The sequence below is a fragment of the Penicillium expansum genome (assembly GCF_000769745.1).
Source record: "Penicillium expansum strain MD-8 chromosome Unknown contig25, whole genome shotgun sequence".
In the NCBI taxonomy this organism is placed as follows: Eukaryota; Fungi; Ascomycota; class Eurotiomycetes; order Eurotiales; family Aspergillaceae; genus Penicillium; species Penicillium expansum.
The window spans coordinates 477,073-495,432 of NW_015971442.1; the positions used below are offsets into that span (position 1 = coordinate 477,073).

General features: G+C 47.1%; 5 protein-coding genes across 5 annotated transcripts; 2 read left to right on the forward strand and 3 right to left on the reverse strand.

Annotated features, from left to right (window-relative positions):
* Nucleotides 1-2,481: 2,481 nt before the first annotated feature.
* Nucleotides 2,482-4,248, forward strand: clrD (uncharacterized protein; the record flags this gene model as incomplete). Its single annotated transcript, XM_016738286.1, has 3 exons — nt 2,482-2,574; nt 2,768-3,701; nt 3,764-4,248. 3 exons carry the CDS (start codon nt 2,482-2,484, stop codon nt 4,246-4,248), a joined length of 1,512 nt encoding a protein of 503 aa, XP_016594395.1.
* Nucleotides 4,249-6,624: 2,376 nt separating this feature from the next.
* On the reverse strand, nt 6,625-7,158 carry PEX2_010100 (uncharacterized protein; the record flags this gene model as incomplete). The annotated part of the gene is made up of 1 exon (XM_016738287.1): nt 6,625-7,158. One exon carries the CDS (start codon nt 7,156-7,158, stop codon nt 6,625-6,627), a length of 534 nt encoding a protein of 177 aa, XP_016594396.1.
* Nucleotides 7,159-7,956: 798 nt separating this feature from the next.
* cch1 (calcium channel protein CCH1) lies at nt 7,957-14,460 on the reverse strand (the record flags this gene model as incomplete). Its single annotated transcript, XM_016738288.1, has 3 exons — nt 7,957-9,728; nt 9,788-12,812; nt 12,868-14,460. 3 exons carry the CDS (start codon nt 14,458-14,460, stop codon nt 7,957-7,959), a joined length of 6,390 nt encoding a protein of 2,129 aa, XP_016594397.1.
* A 528-nt stretch (nt 14,461-14,988) lies between these two features.
* PEX2_010120 (uncharacterized protein) lies at nt 14,989-16,318 on the reverse strand (the record flags this gene model as incomplete). Its single annotated transcript, XM_016738289.1, has 3 exons — nt 14,989-15,535; nt 15,598-16,157; nt 16,268-16,318. The coding sequence occupies 3 exons, from the start codon at nt 16,316-16,318 to the stop codon at nt 14,989-14,991; spliced, it is 1,158 nt and encodes a 385-aa protein (XP_016594398.1).
* Nucleotides 16,319-16,733: 415 nt separating this feature from the next.
* On the forward strand, nt 16,734-17,698 carry PEX2_010130 (60S ribosomal protein eL6; the record flags this gene model as incomplete). The annotated part of the gene is made up of 3 exons (XM_016738290.1): nt 16,734-16,838; nt 17,146-17,481; nt 17,546-17,698. The coding sequence occupies 3 exons, from the start codon at nt 16,734-16,736 to the stop codon at nt 17,696-17,698; spliced, it is 594 nt and encodes a 197-aa protein (XP_016594399.1).
* Between the last annotated feature and the right edge of the window lie 662 nt (nt 17,699-18,360).

Sequence of the window (18,360 nt, forward strand, 5' to 3'; positions counted from 1 at the left end):
CTTTCGTAGAGAGGTCATTTATCTTCATTAGCCCGTCATTTGCTCATTTCGTCCTAAACGTAAGTATTGCTCGCCTATTTCAATACCTATTGACCTAGCTAGACATGCTCTTGGGTCTTCATGGTGTACATTAGAATCGAGTGAAGACAATTTTGGTTGGTAGCTTTTTTTTTTTTTTTTTTTTTTTTTNTTGTTGTGGCCTCGGGAGATGAAGTTGTACCTTCCATTGAACAGTTATGAACTTTATGGTATGCCTACATACGAGATGGTTGCAGCAATCGTCCGTAGGATATGATCGTAAAACTACCGCGTACTACGTAAGGAAAAATAAGTCTAATTGTTATTGTGGCAATTCAAGGGTATGTTAGCTTGCTTCCTCTCCTCCGTTGTTGGACAACCATGTAATTCATGTAGGCCTTCACCTACCCATGGGGGGCTTGCTGATGATTTTCTGAACGGAACTTCATCTTAACCTCAGCCTTAGGCTCAATCAAAAAGCTTTCCCCTTGAATGTTAGATCTAAACAGTATCTAGTGCCGGTGGGGCGAGCCAATAACACCAAATATCATTTGAGAACCCCGCCAGACTCGTTCTACCAAGGCCATATATATCTAGATCATAGCACCTTACATTCTACTCTAGGGGCTCGAAATTGAATCCGGGTATAGTGTCTACATTTTCTACGGTTTCTAGGGTGTGTATCCTTGTCTATATCCACGTAGACAGTAAGTCTATGTTACGTATGCAATAAAGCGAAAGAAAAAAAAGAGAATATACATGGACCATACATGAGCCTCAATTTGATAGTTCGTTGATAATGCTTGTGAAACCGGGGGACTAAATGCCCTGAGCGCAGCACACCAAGCCGCTGTTGTGGCACAGAGGCCTAGGGCCCAGGACCTAGGGTCTGGGGCCCGCCAGTTATGCTGCTGTGTAACCCTAACCGCCCAACCCCGTGCGTGCCCTGCCAAAACTGCGGAGCGGGTAGGGCTCTGGCTGGGTGCGTCCGGGCACCGCATCGAATTGGCCCGTTGGCTAAACTAACATGCAGCTCACAGTAATTCACAACCCCATTCACATCCTTCCCCCAATTAACTAGATTGTCCTGATACCTATAAAACAATTAAAAAATTAAAAAGAAAACCATAATCAAAACTTCTCTAAAGACAATATTATGGATTATCACATTGCAGATAAAAAGAATTCATTTTGTATTAGGGCGCGGACCTACACTGTCGATCTAGCCCTCGACAGCCGGTAGAACTACAAAACTCCTCCAAATCCGACCTTCACCACGAGAAAAGCACTTTTCTTGCCCTAAAAGCTGCCCGGATGCACCGGATTGTGTTCCAAGGTTGCGCTTATATATGATGACTAAGATATTAATAGTCCGGGTCTTAGAGACAACCAAATCACCACTATACTTCGCTTTTCTCCTAATTCTACATAATCCGACCTTTTTATAGAATGTAATATGGGGTTCTATATAATTATACTATCAATTCTCTATAAAATAAGCGAACTCCGATGCTGAGTCATCACAAAACATAAGGCGTTGATTGGATGAATTTTGGACGAACCTTGGAAGTGAGGTCCATTGCGGCCCGCATGGTCGATATTGATGCCAAGACTTTGAATAGCCATTGCCCTCAAAGTTTCAAAGCTCTCTATACGCCGGTCCCAGCGTCTGATTTGGTTGATAAATATATCAATCGATAGCTAGCGCCGAGCTCTATAATATACGTTTTTTCTGTTGCATTTTTGGGCTTGATTTGGGCCTGGGAGCTATTAGGTGGTTTGAAATCGATTGAAGGCTCATAACTTTCCTGAGCGCTGTTCCCGCACTTCCCAACAACCCCTTTTAATCATCCAACCAGCGGCCACCAACCAGAATACCCCTATCAACCTCGAACATTGTAAACTCGAAAGATAAAAGATAAAATTACTTTATTCAATAGCGGAAATTGTTGATATCGTAATAATAATACTATAGACATGTTTCTATTTCAATTGAGGTGACAATGAAAGCTAACGTTAGGTTGATCATTTCCTATTTAGGCAGGTGAAAATAAAGGTGCTGAGTCAGCACACGTCAGGGGCCCACCACGAGATATTCCCGTCTTCGTTTTCTCAACCTTACCTCTCCACCTATCTCAGTCCTCGATCTTCCACCACGTCTCTCATCCGCCACAAACGTCGGATCTTCTTCTAGTCTTTTTTAGTTTTACCGGCGCTTCTTGGAGATATTGTTTTTCTTTTTTTGCGTCATCTTGAGACGTTTATTTCCTCATCTCCCTTTGTCCTCGCTCTTTAAGGCTAGGATCCTCGAGCCGTCGATACTTCGAGAATCTCAAGGGCCTCTCCTTCTTTATTCTCCTCTTCTATCGTCCTTACTATCCTAAACGGATTGTACTTACGATATTTTACGCGTGTTTGAACGCGTTTTGAAGCTTGTCATCCCCTAACACCCACGTGCTGCTTATGATGGACGGACGTGTCCCCCTTGGTTCGGGGGCTCAGAACCGAGTATTCATTGATTTGACTGATGAGACCGAGCCAGTTGACTCCACGATGGTAAGTGCTTATCCAAAGGCTACTCTGCTTAAGCCCATTTCCCCTGGCCCTGTGCCCCACTATAACTACCTTTCTTTGTTTCGTCGATTTTTTTCAGTTTCCCCCAAGCCAACTGTTGACATAACTATTGATCTGACAATCTGATCCCACGTACACAACTACTTGTCTAATTCTTACTAAACATCGCTCCTAGACGGAGAATATGGTCCAGAACAAGCTGCCCTTTGTGACAGCGGTAGCATATCGGACACCAACGGTGCCGTTGAAAAGGAAAAGCTTAGAGAGATCTGAAGATGTCTCAGATTCCTCTTTGAGTGATGTGCACAGAGCTGTACAGCGTGTACGCCTGTCACACGCTCACCCTGCCCCAGCCCCATATACGCCAAGTCCACCACCATCTATCAAACAATCTCAGATCAGTGTTGTGATTCCATCACCAACTCCACAGCAAAAACGGGAGATTGCAATCGCGCAAACGCAAAATGTGTCTAGCGGGAATGTGAATGGGATGAGCCCTCATTTCTTCCCAACAACTGGTGAAGAGGAGAGAGTTAACAAGGCCACATACTCTACTACCAAGGCTCGTGTGAACCGACGTTCTATCCCATTATCGTTTAAATCAGGCTCACGTTCAAATGTTCTCAACGTGCCATCGCCCATACAATCAAATCACCTCGGAAAGCTCCGTGACCTTCTTGACGAGAAGCTCAAACAAATCAAAGGACCTAGAGTTATTGCCACAGTCAATTCTCCGCAGCGCCTAGCTAAATTAGCAGATAACTTTGAGTTCGTCAACAGTTATCAGTACCGGGCAGGTGTTAAACGGATTCCTGACGACTCTGATTTTAATATCGGATGTGCCTGTACTGAAACTGGCGGCTGCGATCGCTTTGAATGTGACTGCCTGAGCAAGGAGGAAGATTCCGAAGATCGAATCGTCCCGTACGAGATCTGTGAGAGCAACGCTAAGTTGATTGTCGCAACAAAAAGCTTCCTTAAGCGCAAGGCGATCATTTATGAATGTAACTCCCGTTGTGGCTGCGGGGGGCAACGATGTTGGAATCACGTTGTCCAGAAAGGACGGACTGTGAGGCTTGAGATCTTTGACACTGGATCTCGGGGCTTCGGTTTGTCTCACTTCATCCCCTCTTTACTTATCATATATACTAATTAAGATTATGATATCTAGGTCTTCGGTCCCCCGACTTGATTCACCGTGGGCAGTTCATTGATCTTTACCTAGGTGAGGTGATTTCGAAGGCCGAAGCGGATGAACGCGAGAACCTCACCGACGGTTCACATACGCAATCATACCTTTTCTCTCTGGACTGGTATGTCAAGGACGACGACGATGAAGAAAAAAATATGAAAGTCATCGACGGCCGCAAGTTCGGTTCGGCAACTCGGTTTATGAACCACTCTTGTAACCCTAACTGCAAGATCATCCCCGTTTGCACCACGAATCATGCCGACGAATATCTTTACAATCTTGCATTTTTTGCCAACCGCGATATCTCCCCTGGCACTGAGTTGACCTTCGATTATAATCAGGGCGAGGAGAACACAACTCCTCAGAAGATCGACCCCGAGGCTGTCCAGTGCCTATGTGGTGAAACCAAGTGCCGTGGTCAGTTGTGGCCAAACAAGCGCAAGGGCCAGGGATCTAAGCCCTAATATGCTTTCCTTTATTTCAACCATGCTCGGTGGTGCTCAGTGATTCATCCTGCCAACCGGCCAATATCCTCACATTTTTCTTCATACCCCTCTCATGTGTGATTAGCGACTTGGTTTTTTTTTTTTTTTTGCACAGTCATGACCGTAACGCAAGTGCATACAAGCATAACTACCCCTCTTCTAGGCATCTCTTGGCCTATTGGCATCCTGATTTCTTTCATCTGTGGTATCTCGGTTTGCCTTTACCATATGTTAGATTCACAATACCCTGACAAGAATTATGTATGATTAACAACAAACAAAGCTTAATTTCAAATTACTTTCAACTTGCTTGATTTCAATCTTAGCCCTGATAGTATCATTCTGTGGTATTCTTTCCCCTCTGGTAGATAAGAGGGGAAATAGACATTTAAAGAAATGTAGAAACCAATCATCCGAGATCAAAACTTGTTAGACTTGACTAATTTTGATACAGCCATAAAATTAAAGCCAGCGAGCTTTTAATCTAGTCCTAGGGGAAGAAACTACAATCTAGGAGCAGGAGGGGTAATAGTTAAAGAATGTCATTTAAGGAAGACCGGGTGGATGGAAAAAAATAACCTACATAGGTAGGCGCCAATAGTCTGTCTCACACCCCGGACCCGGACCCAACCCAGGACCCAGGCTGGGGCCCCATTGGGGCCCCAGCAAAACCCAACTTTTCAAACTTTTTTATCATTTTATACTCTTGTATTCTCTGTATTAGCTATTTTCTACTAGCTTAATAGGTTTAATATAAAGGATATATATGGATCTAGATCTAAGATATTTATCTTCTTAATTTAATTTAAATCTTACTAGGTAAAGTAGAGAGAAAATGTAAAAAAACGTGAATTTTATGAACTTGAAGTTTATACTACCCTTTCCCTATAACCCTACGTAATTTATTAATTTTACTAAAACTATAATAATTAATTAAATTTATATAACTTCTTTATTTGTTATAAAATATATCTTAAATAAATATAAATTTCATATATATAAGGTGAAAAAAACGAGCTTTAAACACACTGTATTATAACGCTCGGTAAGTTTATTATATCTGTAACCTAATTAGGGCCCCAACCTAGGTTTGGGTTGGGTCCGGGTTGGGTCCGGGTCCAGTTGGGTTCTGCGACAGCGTATGCTCGATACCCAGGCAGTTCCCAGGCAGTTCCCAGGCCATGAATAAGCCATGAATAAGCCCTATAATACCACGACTATATATATACGGGGTTAATTCAGCTCAGCCATACTTAAAATTCTTCTCCTATTTTAATTTATTGTAGATGTGGTTCATCCATGCCAAAACGAAGGTCCACATTAAGTATTGCGAAAGGTCCGATATAAGAATATATATCTACTCTCTGCGGATTTACTACGCCTTCCATGGTACATAAACTGCAATCTAATCCGTAGCTTTCTTTTGAAATTATACTTCAGTATCTATAACATTATATAGATTACTCTACTTCTAGGATAGGGTATACGCAAATTAGGGGATTTCAAAAGAATTGCTTCATAGTGCGGGACTAAGCGATATAGAAATTAAGCAAGATAAGTATCGCAGGATTTCGAATTGTATCTAATTGTACGGAGTACATCCTGGGATCTAGTATGTAATTTGCGCTTTGTTCTAGTTGTATCCGCCTAAGCAAAATGGCCCCTAATGTAATCTTCTCCTAAAGTCTATGTATGGCTATGTTTCAATATTCGAACCAGAGATTAGGGCCAAGCATGGGGCTTCATGCTTTCCAACTCCAAGCTTTGGCCAAGGGTGATATTGCTTTTTTGATCTAGCCTTCCTCTGATGTAACTTCGGATATGTCTTTGTTAAAAGCTTTAAGCCAAGGGCTCAGCAAATAGTGATAGGACTAGTCCTCGGCAACCCCAAAACTTAATCCGCGTGCCTAGGACGATCTAGATATAAATAGATGATGTGTACTTATGGTTCAGCGGTAGGGTCCAGCGGGCTTACCCGCTTTTGCGACATCTAAACCCTCTTTTAAGGACTTTTGGGGCCAAGGAGCAGGGTAGGGTACCAGGTAGTAGGACAAGATTCATTAGTGCAAGTATGAAAATAAAACAATAGAAAAATCAATATTCAGTTGAGAAGCTATTTCAGCAAGGGCTCAAATGTAAACCCCCCCCCCAAAAAAGTACATATTTCCAATATCCAGCCACTATACAATATTCCCAATCTCACATTCTTTTCCGAAAAGCAAAAGTCCAGAGCCAATTAAAACAAATAGAGTATCACAGCATAGGCCAACAAAAAAGCACAAGGAAAAAGAAAGAACCAATAGTGTAAAGAAAAAGAAAGAAGAAAAAAAAGAAAGAAAAAAGAAGAGCTCAAGCCTAAGCCCGCCCCTCCATAACCTCGAAGATGCCGCCCATCACAAAGTTAGGTTTCACCTCCCCAATCCCCAGATCCACCGGCCGAGGCTCCATCAGCCCCAACCCCTGTCTCTCAATAGAGTCCCCATCACATCGCGACCGCTCTTCGCTCAATGCCATGTCGATCTTAGACGGTCGTCGGCGGATAACCATTGCTGAGCGGCCGCGTAGGACAACGCATGGGAGCACGCTGTTGGCATTGTGGGGGATGTCGGAGACGGAGACTGGGTGCGGCTGAGTTGATGGGTTTCTGGGGCTAGTGTTGTGCCCGATATTCTCGGGTTGCCCTCGGAATGTGTGGGTGTGGGCTTTGGAGGGGTTAAAGGAGAGGTTGAAGAGGTGGTGTGGAGAGGTTTGAGGCGAGTGGGTGGATGTTGGAGAGGAGGGTGGTGAGGTTGTTGTTGAGCTTGGGGTTGAGGTATCGCTGCTTGATTTGGGGCTTCTGGAGCGGAACGATGTGCTCAATGAGAGAAATGGTGAAGTGATATGGTTCATTGTTGCTGTGTTGCTGTGTTGGTTTGGAGTATTGTCTTGTGTCTTGTGGAATGTGAGGCTTTGGTTGGAAATGACTATGTCATATTAGAGTGAGATATGAGGATTGAATTGGTTATTTGTAGGACAGAGATTTTTGGGGATTTACTTGGATTTATTAATTCTATAAGTTGACTGCAAGGACTGTGCTGCAGGGAGAGTTAAGACACGGATTGAAGGCGACGCATGCGGATGAATGTGATTGTTCCTGAAAACGGACACACAATGTCTTTGGGAGTTGGAGATGTTCTCTTTTTACCGGTTTTGTATTCTCTATGTTGGATATGATAAATATGTAGAGTTATGTACTGATCTAAGTGATATGTATTCCGTATTCGTGTTCGAACAGGTCTCATCCTCTTTCCCCTATTTCCTCTTTCGGCGCCAATAGTAACTAGCTCGACCCACTTGATTCATGCACTCTCCTATAGTTTAAATGATCATCTGTTTTAATATCCGATAGTCAATATTCAATCTTGTATCCAAGTCGATGGGAAAAAATATTATTGAGATGGGAATCCCACGCCGCTGCTATGCAAAATACTCCTTAAGGAGAGTAGTATACAGCACAATGAAGCCAGAAAAACCAAACGGGCTAAACAGGCCACAAAAAAGAAAAGAAATCCCCAATCTAGCTGAGGGGGATTCTAAAGAATAAAAGAAAGAAAAAGGAATGAGGAAAACAACTAAGCCACGCTACTACCCACACCACCCACTTCGTGATAACATCCAAAATTCATATAGATCAATATGCGTAGCATTTTATTCAGAACTGCGATCACCCGATCGTCGCTGCGTGAAGCTTCGTCGGATACTCTCACCCCAGGCGGAGTTGTCTAGCGAATGCATGACGTCCTGTACATTCATACCACTATTGTGACGCGAAGTGTCGCTAGCCGGAGGCGCCTCATGCGTTTCGGTAGTGTCGAACGAAGTGCGCTCCCCGTACATTTGACGCGGTGTGATAGAGGGACTGATGCCCGACCACTCCCTTGTAGGTGTGTTGGAGCCAGATACTGACCCGCTCAAATTGGTATTGATGCGAGGTAGAGCATTGCGGTTTGCAGTTGGGCTGGACTCGGCTCGTCTGTGCTGCGAGACCGGTGAGAGCATGGGGGGGAAGTTTCCATCCAAGTCTGGTTGCGTCTGAGGTGTGACGGCGCCGGAACCTGGCTGGTCGTGCTCCTCGGGGTCATCGCCTGGATTGTCGACAAAGATCTCCGGCACAGTGAATGTTGGGACCGCGCTCATCCGGCCGCTCTTCTTGCGGTCAATCTTGCGGCGGAATTCACGTGACCAGTATAGGGTATCAAAGAAACCGACGACGGTGTTTCGACGGACAGCCTCTTCCACACGCTGCAACCGTGCTCGACGACGTAGGAATTCTTCGAGGCGCAGACTCTTGCTATCGCTAATCACATTGTAATGTGCGAGGATCATCAAGCACTGGTGGAAGGAGATGCCGCGATCGGGGTCTGCTGACACAAGGATTTCTTCGTAGAAGGTGTTCAATCGTTTGCGCCGCTCTTGAATGCTTTGAACTGGAATCCGCGATATGATCCGAGAGAGCTCGCCGATATCCACACCAGATGAGGCATGGGAGTTTGGCCGCATTGAGTGCCGTGGCTCAGCCAGCGAAACCATCGAATCTCTTGCGTAAGAACTCATCGAGTTCCTCTGAGGATCGATCCGGCATTTTTCGAGGATACTTCCGACCGAGAACTCTCCCTCGTAAATTCGCATTGCAAAGACACCAGAGAGCTCACCGAGTAGTCGAGGGAACTGCTCCGTAGATATAAAGCCCGTCCCATCTGGATCATACGTGGCCCATGCCTGCTTGAACCGGCGGATCTCTTCGCGACTGATCGCGTAGAGTCCGCTACTCCGCTGGTAGACATAAGAGAAACTTTCGAAAATCAATGAAACAAACAGTGAGACGAAGATGTACATGCTGATCAGGTTCCATGCAATGAAGAGAGTGCGGGACCACGGCGCGCTTCCACAGTCGTCGTCGAGGAAGTTGGCGTTCTGCGTGCACAAGGGCGGGATCATAGTAGCGAAGTCCTCCATGAATTCATTCCACCCTTCTCCGCAACTTGCTCGGAACAGCAGGATCAGTGATTTGGGCACATCACGGAAATTCTGGTTGTGATCCTCATTTTCGCCGAACTTGGTAAGGCCAAACGCCTGGTTCATCGCAATGCCAAACACCAAGAACAGCACGAACCAGGTAGCTAGAAGATTTCCAATCACGGACAGACTAGCCGCTGCTGTCTTAAAGAGCTGATCAAGCTGGTTGTTCCTTGGAATAAGCAGTAGAGCAACAGACACGAGGAAAAGCTTGTTGAGCTCCACCACGGCATGACTTTTTTCACGGTATGAAAGGTCCAGGACGGAGGTGATGAAAGCGCCGGGGACGGCGATGAGAGAGTACAGATCCCATGAGCTTCGGCTAAATCGATGCCATCCAAGACCAATCAGTCGGATTAAGACATTTGAAAGGTAGACAAGCATGAATGCCAAGAATATAAGAGCTATATTTACCGATCAGTAACACGCAACATTTCAAATCAAGGCCCAAAAAAATACATACCTCGAAGCACTTCCCACCAGACGGGTTCGGGGTAGTATTCCAGCACAAGTAACATCAAGTGAACTACAAGGACGCAAGTCACGAACCATGCCCACCGGCCATGCTTCTTAACTGAAATTCGATAACACCACAGCCGGAGCTTCTTGCTCTCGTCATCAAAGGATCGTTTTGAGGGGGATACCTGTCGGAGAAGTTTCCGCAATTCCAACCAGGAACGTTGCTCGGCAGTCATGAAGGCGACACCAGTTTGTTCTGTGTAATTACGCATGAACACAGACACAAACAGGGTCAGAACGAACACGGCTCCAAGTAAGTTGAAAACCACGAAGAATAACCCGTTCTCTGGCGCCACTAGATCTTGCGGTTGGGTCATCTTTCCAGTGATACTCATTGCAGCTTCTTGTACGTCGATCCAGCCTTCTTGGGAGACAATTTGGAACAAAATGAAGAGGGAATCACCAAAATTATCGAAATCATACCAAGAGTTCCCGGCCACTCGGGGAGCAAGCACGTCCCAATTGAATGGCGAGCTGGAATATTCATTGACGCAGTTGGTCAAGTTTCCAGAAAAACTACCGTCATTGCAACTGGCCATCTGCCCGTTGAACAGATTGACTCCATATATTGCGAATGGTATGAGGAAACTCATAGAAACCGCAGCGGCAGCAATGACTTTCCATCCCCCGACAATGATGACAGAGTGGAAAGTGTCCTTGGCGCTGTCACTGACGTTCAAAAGACGCAATGCCCTCAGCGCTTTAAAGGAGCCAATGGCTCTCGAAACACTCCAGTCCTGTTTGAGCGAGCCGCCGACACTGACCCACAGCGTGATCAATACAACTCCGTCAATGAATCCCCAAGAACTGCGGAAGAATGCGTTTGGCGTCCAGAAGAAGCCATCGGCGATCACTTTGATCGTTGCTTCAATGGTAAACACAACGGCAAATCCCAAGTCAGTATAGACGAACCAGTTGCGGTCAGTACGGAAATACTGCCGCTGATACAAGGGTGTTGTAATGCAGGCGAGAAGCACCATGGCGACAATGGCTGCGTAAATGAAAGCAGAGAACGCATACCACACTGGCTTGTATGGATCCACACCCTCAACTCGTTGGTGGCCGCGTCCTGGGCCGACAATTCGTTGACAAATTTTCCGCACGAAACTATGCGGCGGGAAAAGAAACAGTGATTTGTTATAGTTGGGGTGTTTCACGAGGTATTCTCGCTGGTCCCGTTTTCTCTGCTCTGCCGCAGTGACAACTTCTCTTGCCATGGTTGTCGGATCCAATTGCTCGTAAGCACGTGAAAACTTCAGTTTCGAGTAGAAAGGATTAGGTTCTCTCCGCATAACGAGCGTTGTGGCTTTCGTCCATAGGCGTGAGATCCAGCCTGGTTGAATGGTCTCTTGAGTCGCGCCTTCTAGCATATTGCTCACCCTTCGTGAGTCCTTCGGTCTTTCACGTCCTTGTTGCCTAGTCTCTTCTTCATCAAGGAACTCTTGCACCACGGCGTCTTTCAGCAACATTTCCAACGCTGCAGGACCATGGTCGAGTGGATCTTTGTACCGGGCTGAATCTCGGCCCATACGAAGGATCTTCGAGAGCGCTAGGTTTCCTTGGGGTGTTCCATGGACTTGTTTCTGTTCCAAAAACGCCCTGACTTGGTGCATTCGCTTTTCGTCTTCTGAGACATCAAAGCTCTCCTGAATAACAGCAATGAACATGTTGAGGATGATGAAATTGGACACAATGAACCAAAGAATAAGAAATGCTGCCGAGATCCAGGCTGTGTTGAATTCGGTCGTGTATGCGGTCGCATTGTAAAGAATCGTGGTCCAATTCTCACTCGACAGAATTTGATACATTCCCAGGAACGAATTATAGATATTCGAAAACGTGATCATGATCGTCGTGCCACTTGGATCTTGATCTGGGATCTGGCTTCGAAAAAGCTGTGTTGCGAAAATGGCAGATAAAAAGGTCATCAAGAATAGGAAAAATATCAAGTTTAGCAGACCGACAGTATTGCGAAAAACAATCATGATCAGCTGCCTGGTCACAGAGAAAGCCAGTACCACTCGGTAGACCCGAAGGATCTGGAATAAGGTGAGAACTGTGTATGCGCGACCTGAGTTTCTGAGGGGCGGTATCTGGATGATGCAGGTAATGATTACAAGCAAAAGGTCTGTCAAGTTACGACGCCTTCGATGGAACATGCGCCAATCCGAGGCGAATCGTAAGATAATCTCGACCAGTAAAAGGAGAGTGACAATAGTCTCGGTAGTATCGATAAACCGGGTACGACGGGCAGACATAGACGAGCTTCTAAAGGCTTGCACGATAAGGTCGAAGATGATGAGGCAGACCCAAACCCACTCAGTTTGATCATATATACGCTTGAGAGGACTGACTTTGCGAGTCACTGTGTCATCTTCGTCGACAGCATCAAGCTTTTGGACGGCAAAGGCGCTGCGTTTGCTTTCTTCTCGAATCACTTGGAATGAGTGTGTGATAACTGCAACCAGCAAGTTTACCAACCACAAGCTCAAAATGACAAACCCGCAGGAAAAGAACAGAGCCGTGGCGAGGTAGTCAGTGTCAGTAGTATAGTAGAGCAAATCGGTGAATGTATTGGAGCTCATGATCACAAAGACCAACTCCAGGGAGTGCAGGATGTTGTCAAAGCTCATAGTTCCATTGTAAGGATTTACACCTTCCATGCATATAGAACCCTGAGGACAAATATATCCTTTGGGGCTGAACCCTGCATCAATGCCATTGGAGTCAAGCCATGGCATTTTTCCTCCCGTCTGGTTGAGGTACCCACCACAAAATTGCACTGTGTCATAAGGATCATTCAATGTGTAATTGCTCTGGCCTGCGGGATCAATCCAGACACAAGTTCTCCTAAGACTGGATTTGAAACTCTGGATGCCAATGATTGCAAAAAGAAGCCAGAAGAAGCTGATAAGAAATGCGACATGGACGAGCAGAGGAGCTGCTCGCTTAAGACTTCGAAGAATTACCTAGAAAAAATCGGTCAGTATTTCGAAGGATACATCCTCTCAACAGAAGACCTACCGAAGTGCCGTTGGTCATGGCAAGCAGGCGTAAGATTCGGAGACAGCTTAACATGCGAAAGATGTACAATTGGTGTGTTTTCTCAACACCCGACACTGAAAGTAAAAAGGATACCCAAAAAGCGACCACGGCTACAAAATCAAGCCGGTTAAAAGAGTGTCGAAGGAATGCGCGGTGGGCAAGCCTAACGCGAAGTTTGTGTAGAGGATCATCATAAACTTCGGGGTCCAATCCGTTCATCCCTGTAAATGTTCGCAGGATTGAAGCTTGGGGCTCAGCCTGAAGCATTGATGCTTTCTTGATCGTCCCCTGTCGATGCGGTGTGATCAGGTTCCTGCCCTTCTCCGCGATTGCTTTCCTGATGCCGAGGTTGCGATTAAGTGTGCTGTACTCGACAGGGTTGAGAATAAGTCCAGACACCAAGATCTTAGAGCCTATCTCAAGTGTGTAAATGATGAAAATGGTTAAAAAAACCCAATCAAACTTGCTGTTCCCCCATCTCACTGAGTCCGGGTAAGTAGGTAGCGCATCTTGAACGGTCAACAAGATGGTCTGGATGACAATAACAATCAAGATCAAGGGCTCCATGAAAGGATTCACCAGGATGTCACACAGCCAGAGTCGGAGAGGGTTATTTGGCCCCAGGATTCCAAGTGACCTGCCTTTGAATGGATTGTTCCGATCCTTCCATAATCTGCTGGAGGAACGCTTCTCTCGAGCTGTTTGAGTCTGCTGGTTGGTATTATGTGCATAGTCTTCCATCGCGGGTAAGACCGGTGGCCCATCCATTCGTGCATTTTTATCAAGCTCCTCCCTGTCAATCGTTTGCTGTACGACTTCCGGTTCGTTACTCAGGTTGACCACTCGCTGCGACATGGATTTGACCATCGAGCCAGCGCGTTGTAAAGCCCCGGTGGACCCCGACGGAGACAAAGAACGCGAACGATCCCGGACACTGCTGCCCCGACGGCTTCCCATACCATCCTCCAGGTGAGGAAGATCATCGCCCAGTCTTGAACCACCAAAATGCACGGAGTGACCAGTATCAGTGCTGCGCCGGTCTTCTGCACTGGCAGCACCGCTCATTGGTTGTAAATATCGAAGATCGGTCAACCGTACCGTATCATCTCCGTCCGCTGGGGGGTTGTAGCCGTGGGGGTCGTGGGGATCATAAGGGTCTAGAGGTACGACGTCGAGGTCGGAAGCATCATCATCAAAACCACGGCTTGGTGATGGGTCCGGGGCCGATGCCCTTGATTGTGGCCCATTGAAACTGAGGCCAACCGATGAGATCGCTTGCGCGAAACCACCCAGGTCATCAAGCGGGGAAGCAACCTCTGTATAGCTCGTTTGTGACGGTTGGAATGGACGCCTGCTCGGTCCAGCCGAATCAATGGGAGACTCTTCCGCAACACTCTCATAATTTCTCCGCGAACCTCTCCCGATTAATGATTGTCGTGAGAAGAGACCAGTCCCCGCGCGGCTTCTCCCGCGCTCGTTGAGAGCATCTCCCGGTTTCGAGAGATCTTGGAGGGGAATTTGGTTCGGTGGAGCGTTTTCGTTATTATCAAGGTTCTGGCTATCTAGCGCCATCGTCAGGCAGGATCAGATACTATCGAATCGCAGACATCGCAGGTTGAACGGGAGGTTCTCAGACACGGTGGCGACACGTGTGTTGGTAAAAAAAGATGTATAATACAGGAAAAGAAAAGAGCGTGAATGTAAGACACAAATCAAGAAAACAGACAAGCTTCCGAAGCTGAAAATGGGCTAAGAGCGTCCGGATCGCAATTGCACTAAAAAGGACAAGTCCCGGGCATGCGATGGATATTCAACGTTCCAAAGTTGTTTTTGGCTGACATACCTCGGCAGGGCTAGACATGTATGGTACATAATATTTTTTTCTATTGCTTCTTACATACTACCTTGCTTAATCTACATACTAATTCAGCTCCTAAAGTGAAAATTTACAACGGTTTTAACCACACGCTGACGCAGCCTTGCAGTAAACAGTGTTGCCTGGTGGGGTTCCCTTTTTCCAAAAATAGTTCGACAAATTTAAAAAGTCTTAGAATGTCTTGAAAGTGTCAAAATCTCGGAATAAACGTATTATTGATTGATTCAATCGGTATCCATCTGAGAATCCTTTTCTTTAACGTGTTGCCGAACGCCATCCAGGAACGCATCTACCGCATCGCCACCACCAAGGGGTACTCCACCTCTCCGCATAAATCCTCCATTAGCCACGGGGATCTGCAAAGCCTCACTGATACTCGGAAGCCCACCATCACGGAGGGCTACAGTAAGACTGGCCAGGCTTTGCATGAATTGGGGAGAACGAAGCACTTTTCGGAGAATGTCTTTTTTCTGGGAGAGGTCGAGGGAAAGGAGAGCAGCTTGGGCAAGTTCCGGGTCTGTATCGGCTTCCGAAGCCTCAGCATTGCCCTGGGCCAGCAAAAGTAGTGCGGGCGGCAAGAAGCTCAGAAGATGATCGGCAGTAGTGGTATCAGCAGAATCGATAAATTGCAACGTGGTCGGGGGTGGAAGGAGGTCTTGGAGTGTCGTAGATGGTCGTTCGGGATCTTGGGATTGGCTCTGGCTCTGGCGGCTGCCCAGAGACTTCAAAAAGTCCTGGACAACCGACGCTGGATCTTCCTCGGTAGTGGCTCTGCAAGAACGGCAAATTAGCTTGGATGCCCCAGCTGAAGGCTGTCAGAGATATGTACCTACGCTCGTCCACCGTCGGCACCACCCTCTCGCGATTCTTGTCCCTCCTCACGCACATCGCCACCGGTCGCATCGGGGCCAGCACCGCCGCTGCCTGTGCTGTGGTATCGGCCGCGATCATGGTCAGTGCCTTCCACATCTTCCATGGTCTCATCGTCATCACCGCCCGAGGGCCGGCGGGGAAGATTGGCGATCTCGTGCTCTACATCAACATCCTCACCCTGCAGCAGAACATCGACAATTTCTCCAAGCTTCAAGTCACGAGGGCTGAACCAGCTCGGGTCACCGTCCTCGTGCTGGGACTGGGACTGCATCCAGAAAAGGTATCGCTGAGAGCTAGAGGAGAACTTCAGGACAAAGATCCGGCCATTTGTAGCGTCTCCACCGGATGGCTTGTAGGGAGTGAAGCTTCCATCTGAAGGAATCATCACCAGGTCAAGCTCGGGCTCGTCTAGTGAGGCGCTGCGCGAGCGCCAGCAGAAGTGGATAAGATCATCTTCGGAGTAAAGATAGACATAGCCTGGGGTGGCCTTCGGCTTTACGGCGGCAGGAGTGCTAGATTGCTGAATTGAAACGGTCAGTAAAGTTTCAATTTAGATATGAGTGTACATCGGGATGATGGAGCTGGTTATCGAGCTGACCCAGTCGGGTCCGGAAAGCTAAGCTCACGTACATCCAGATCGCAGATACCTGCTTTGAAGGTAATGATCGGAGCTATCGACATTTTGGAGTTTTGATTCTGAACAAAGATCCAATAATAGATTAGACTGTATTGACAGAATTGACACCCTCCAAGTAGATAAAAAAAAGAGTTGTGGAGGATGTAAGAGATAAAGTATACAGAAAGAGAGAGAGAGACTGCGAGCAGTATACGTCAGTTGTTTGTGTCGAGCAGTGCTTCTGCGTAAGTGGCTTTACAGTCGCCCGTATATAATTGCCTTACGGATATGGCAACAACGTCCTCAGTTACCGCTTTCCAAAATTGGCTAGGGCTGTCGGTTAAACACGTGATAGGGCTTCGTACACACAACCCTCGACGAATTCCCGCACTGGAGCCGACTCCGCTTAGCCAGTCCAAGTCCTCACCCAAATCTCCAACAACCACCCCGACAACCATTCATCCTTCGCCAGCAGCCATCATGTCGGACGGCCAGACGAAGCAGTTCGGGAAGAGCCAGAGGGTCGTGCCCGCCGACAAGGCCCAGAAGTGGTACCCCGTGGACGATCAGTCGCAGCCCAAGAAAGTCAGTACACCCTATGAAAATGGGACGCCACAAAAAAGAGGAGGACATACGACCGGCACACATCTGCCCCGATGATTGCGACGATAGCACCGGTATTCTGCGGAAGAGCCTTTGTGAATTACGGGGCGACATCCAACCAGACACCGGTGTCAATCGACGACACAAAAAGTTCATCAAATCTTGTGATCTTGTGCAAATCGCATATCATCTGGGGAAGATGCGGCTATGGCGATGGAGATACTTGGGATTCACGGGAATCGCTGGGATTTGTGTGGCATCAGAGACTAACTACTTTGTGTGTTTACAGGTTCGCAAGACTCTGCGTCCCGCCAAGGTCCGCGAGACCCTCGTTCCCGGTACCATCCTGATCCTCCTCGCTGGCCGTTTCCGTGGCAAGCGTGTCATCCTCCTCAAGTCCCTCGACCAGGGTGTCCTCCTTGTCACCGGACCTTTCAAGATCAACGGTGTCCCTCTCCGTCGCGTCAACTCCCGCTACGTGATCGCCACCTCCAAGCGTGTTGACATCACCGGTGTTGACGCCAAGGCCATTGAGAAGACCTCCGCTCCCGGATACTTCACCAAGGACAAGAAGGCTGAGCAGAAGACCGAGGAGGCTTTCTTCAAGCAGGGCGAGAAGGCCGAGGTACGCATCTTGTGGATATCACATTTACAGTGATCGAATACTAATTACTTTTTTGTCTTTATAGAAGAAGGTTGTTGCCAGCGCTCGCGCCAGCGACCAGAAGGCCATCGACCAGGCTATCCTTGCCTCCATCAAGAAGGAGGATTTCCTCGGCAGCTACCTCGCTACCACCTTCAGCCTCCGCAACGGCGACAAGCCCCACGAGATGAAGTGGTAAATGTGTGGTAGCCGCGGGTTCGGTAGATAGTTGGGGAGGACCATTTTTCCAACGAGGGGCGGCTCGATTGCAAATCGGCATCCTTTCGCGACTTTCGGGGGGCCGGTTTCATGAACCATGTCATGTAATTCCTACGGGATCCGTCAAAACACGTTTTTCACTTTTCTTATGATTTGCGGTTAATTCGGACATCCGGATGTCGTTCTCATGTTTCATGTTTCAAGAAACCCGTTCCCTTTGCGCGTGGCTGATTTTGCATGAAGCTGCGTTATGAAGAAAGAGACTTCAAGCAAAAAAAAAAAGATTAAAAATCACCTCGTTCCAGCAGGCGGGCTGGATTCTCTTTTATGTTCAGTATGACCTACTCCCATTTCAAGGTTCAGGCGGCAATCCAAAATTGGGCAATTCCTTCGATTCATCTAAACGGTCATGTAAAATCTGTAAGGCACTAAAATATAAGGTTGCTGGGCCTTGTCTTTAAGTGGATAACCCCATTGTGTGGGATTAAGGTACGGAGTATAAGATCTTGAGGTCTAGGCGTGAACTAGGAAGTAGTATAACACAAATCTCGTCTTCTTTACGGCGGTCATCAATGGATAGTACAATAGTTGTTCGACTGTAATACCGTGGCATTGAATGGATTTGTGCGACAACTCACCGAC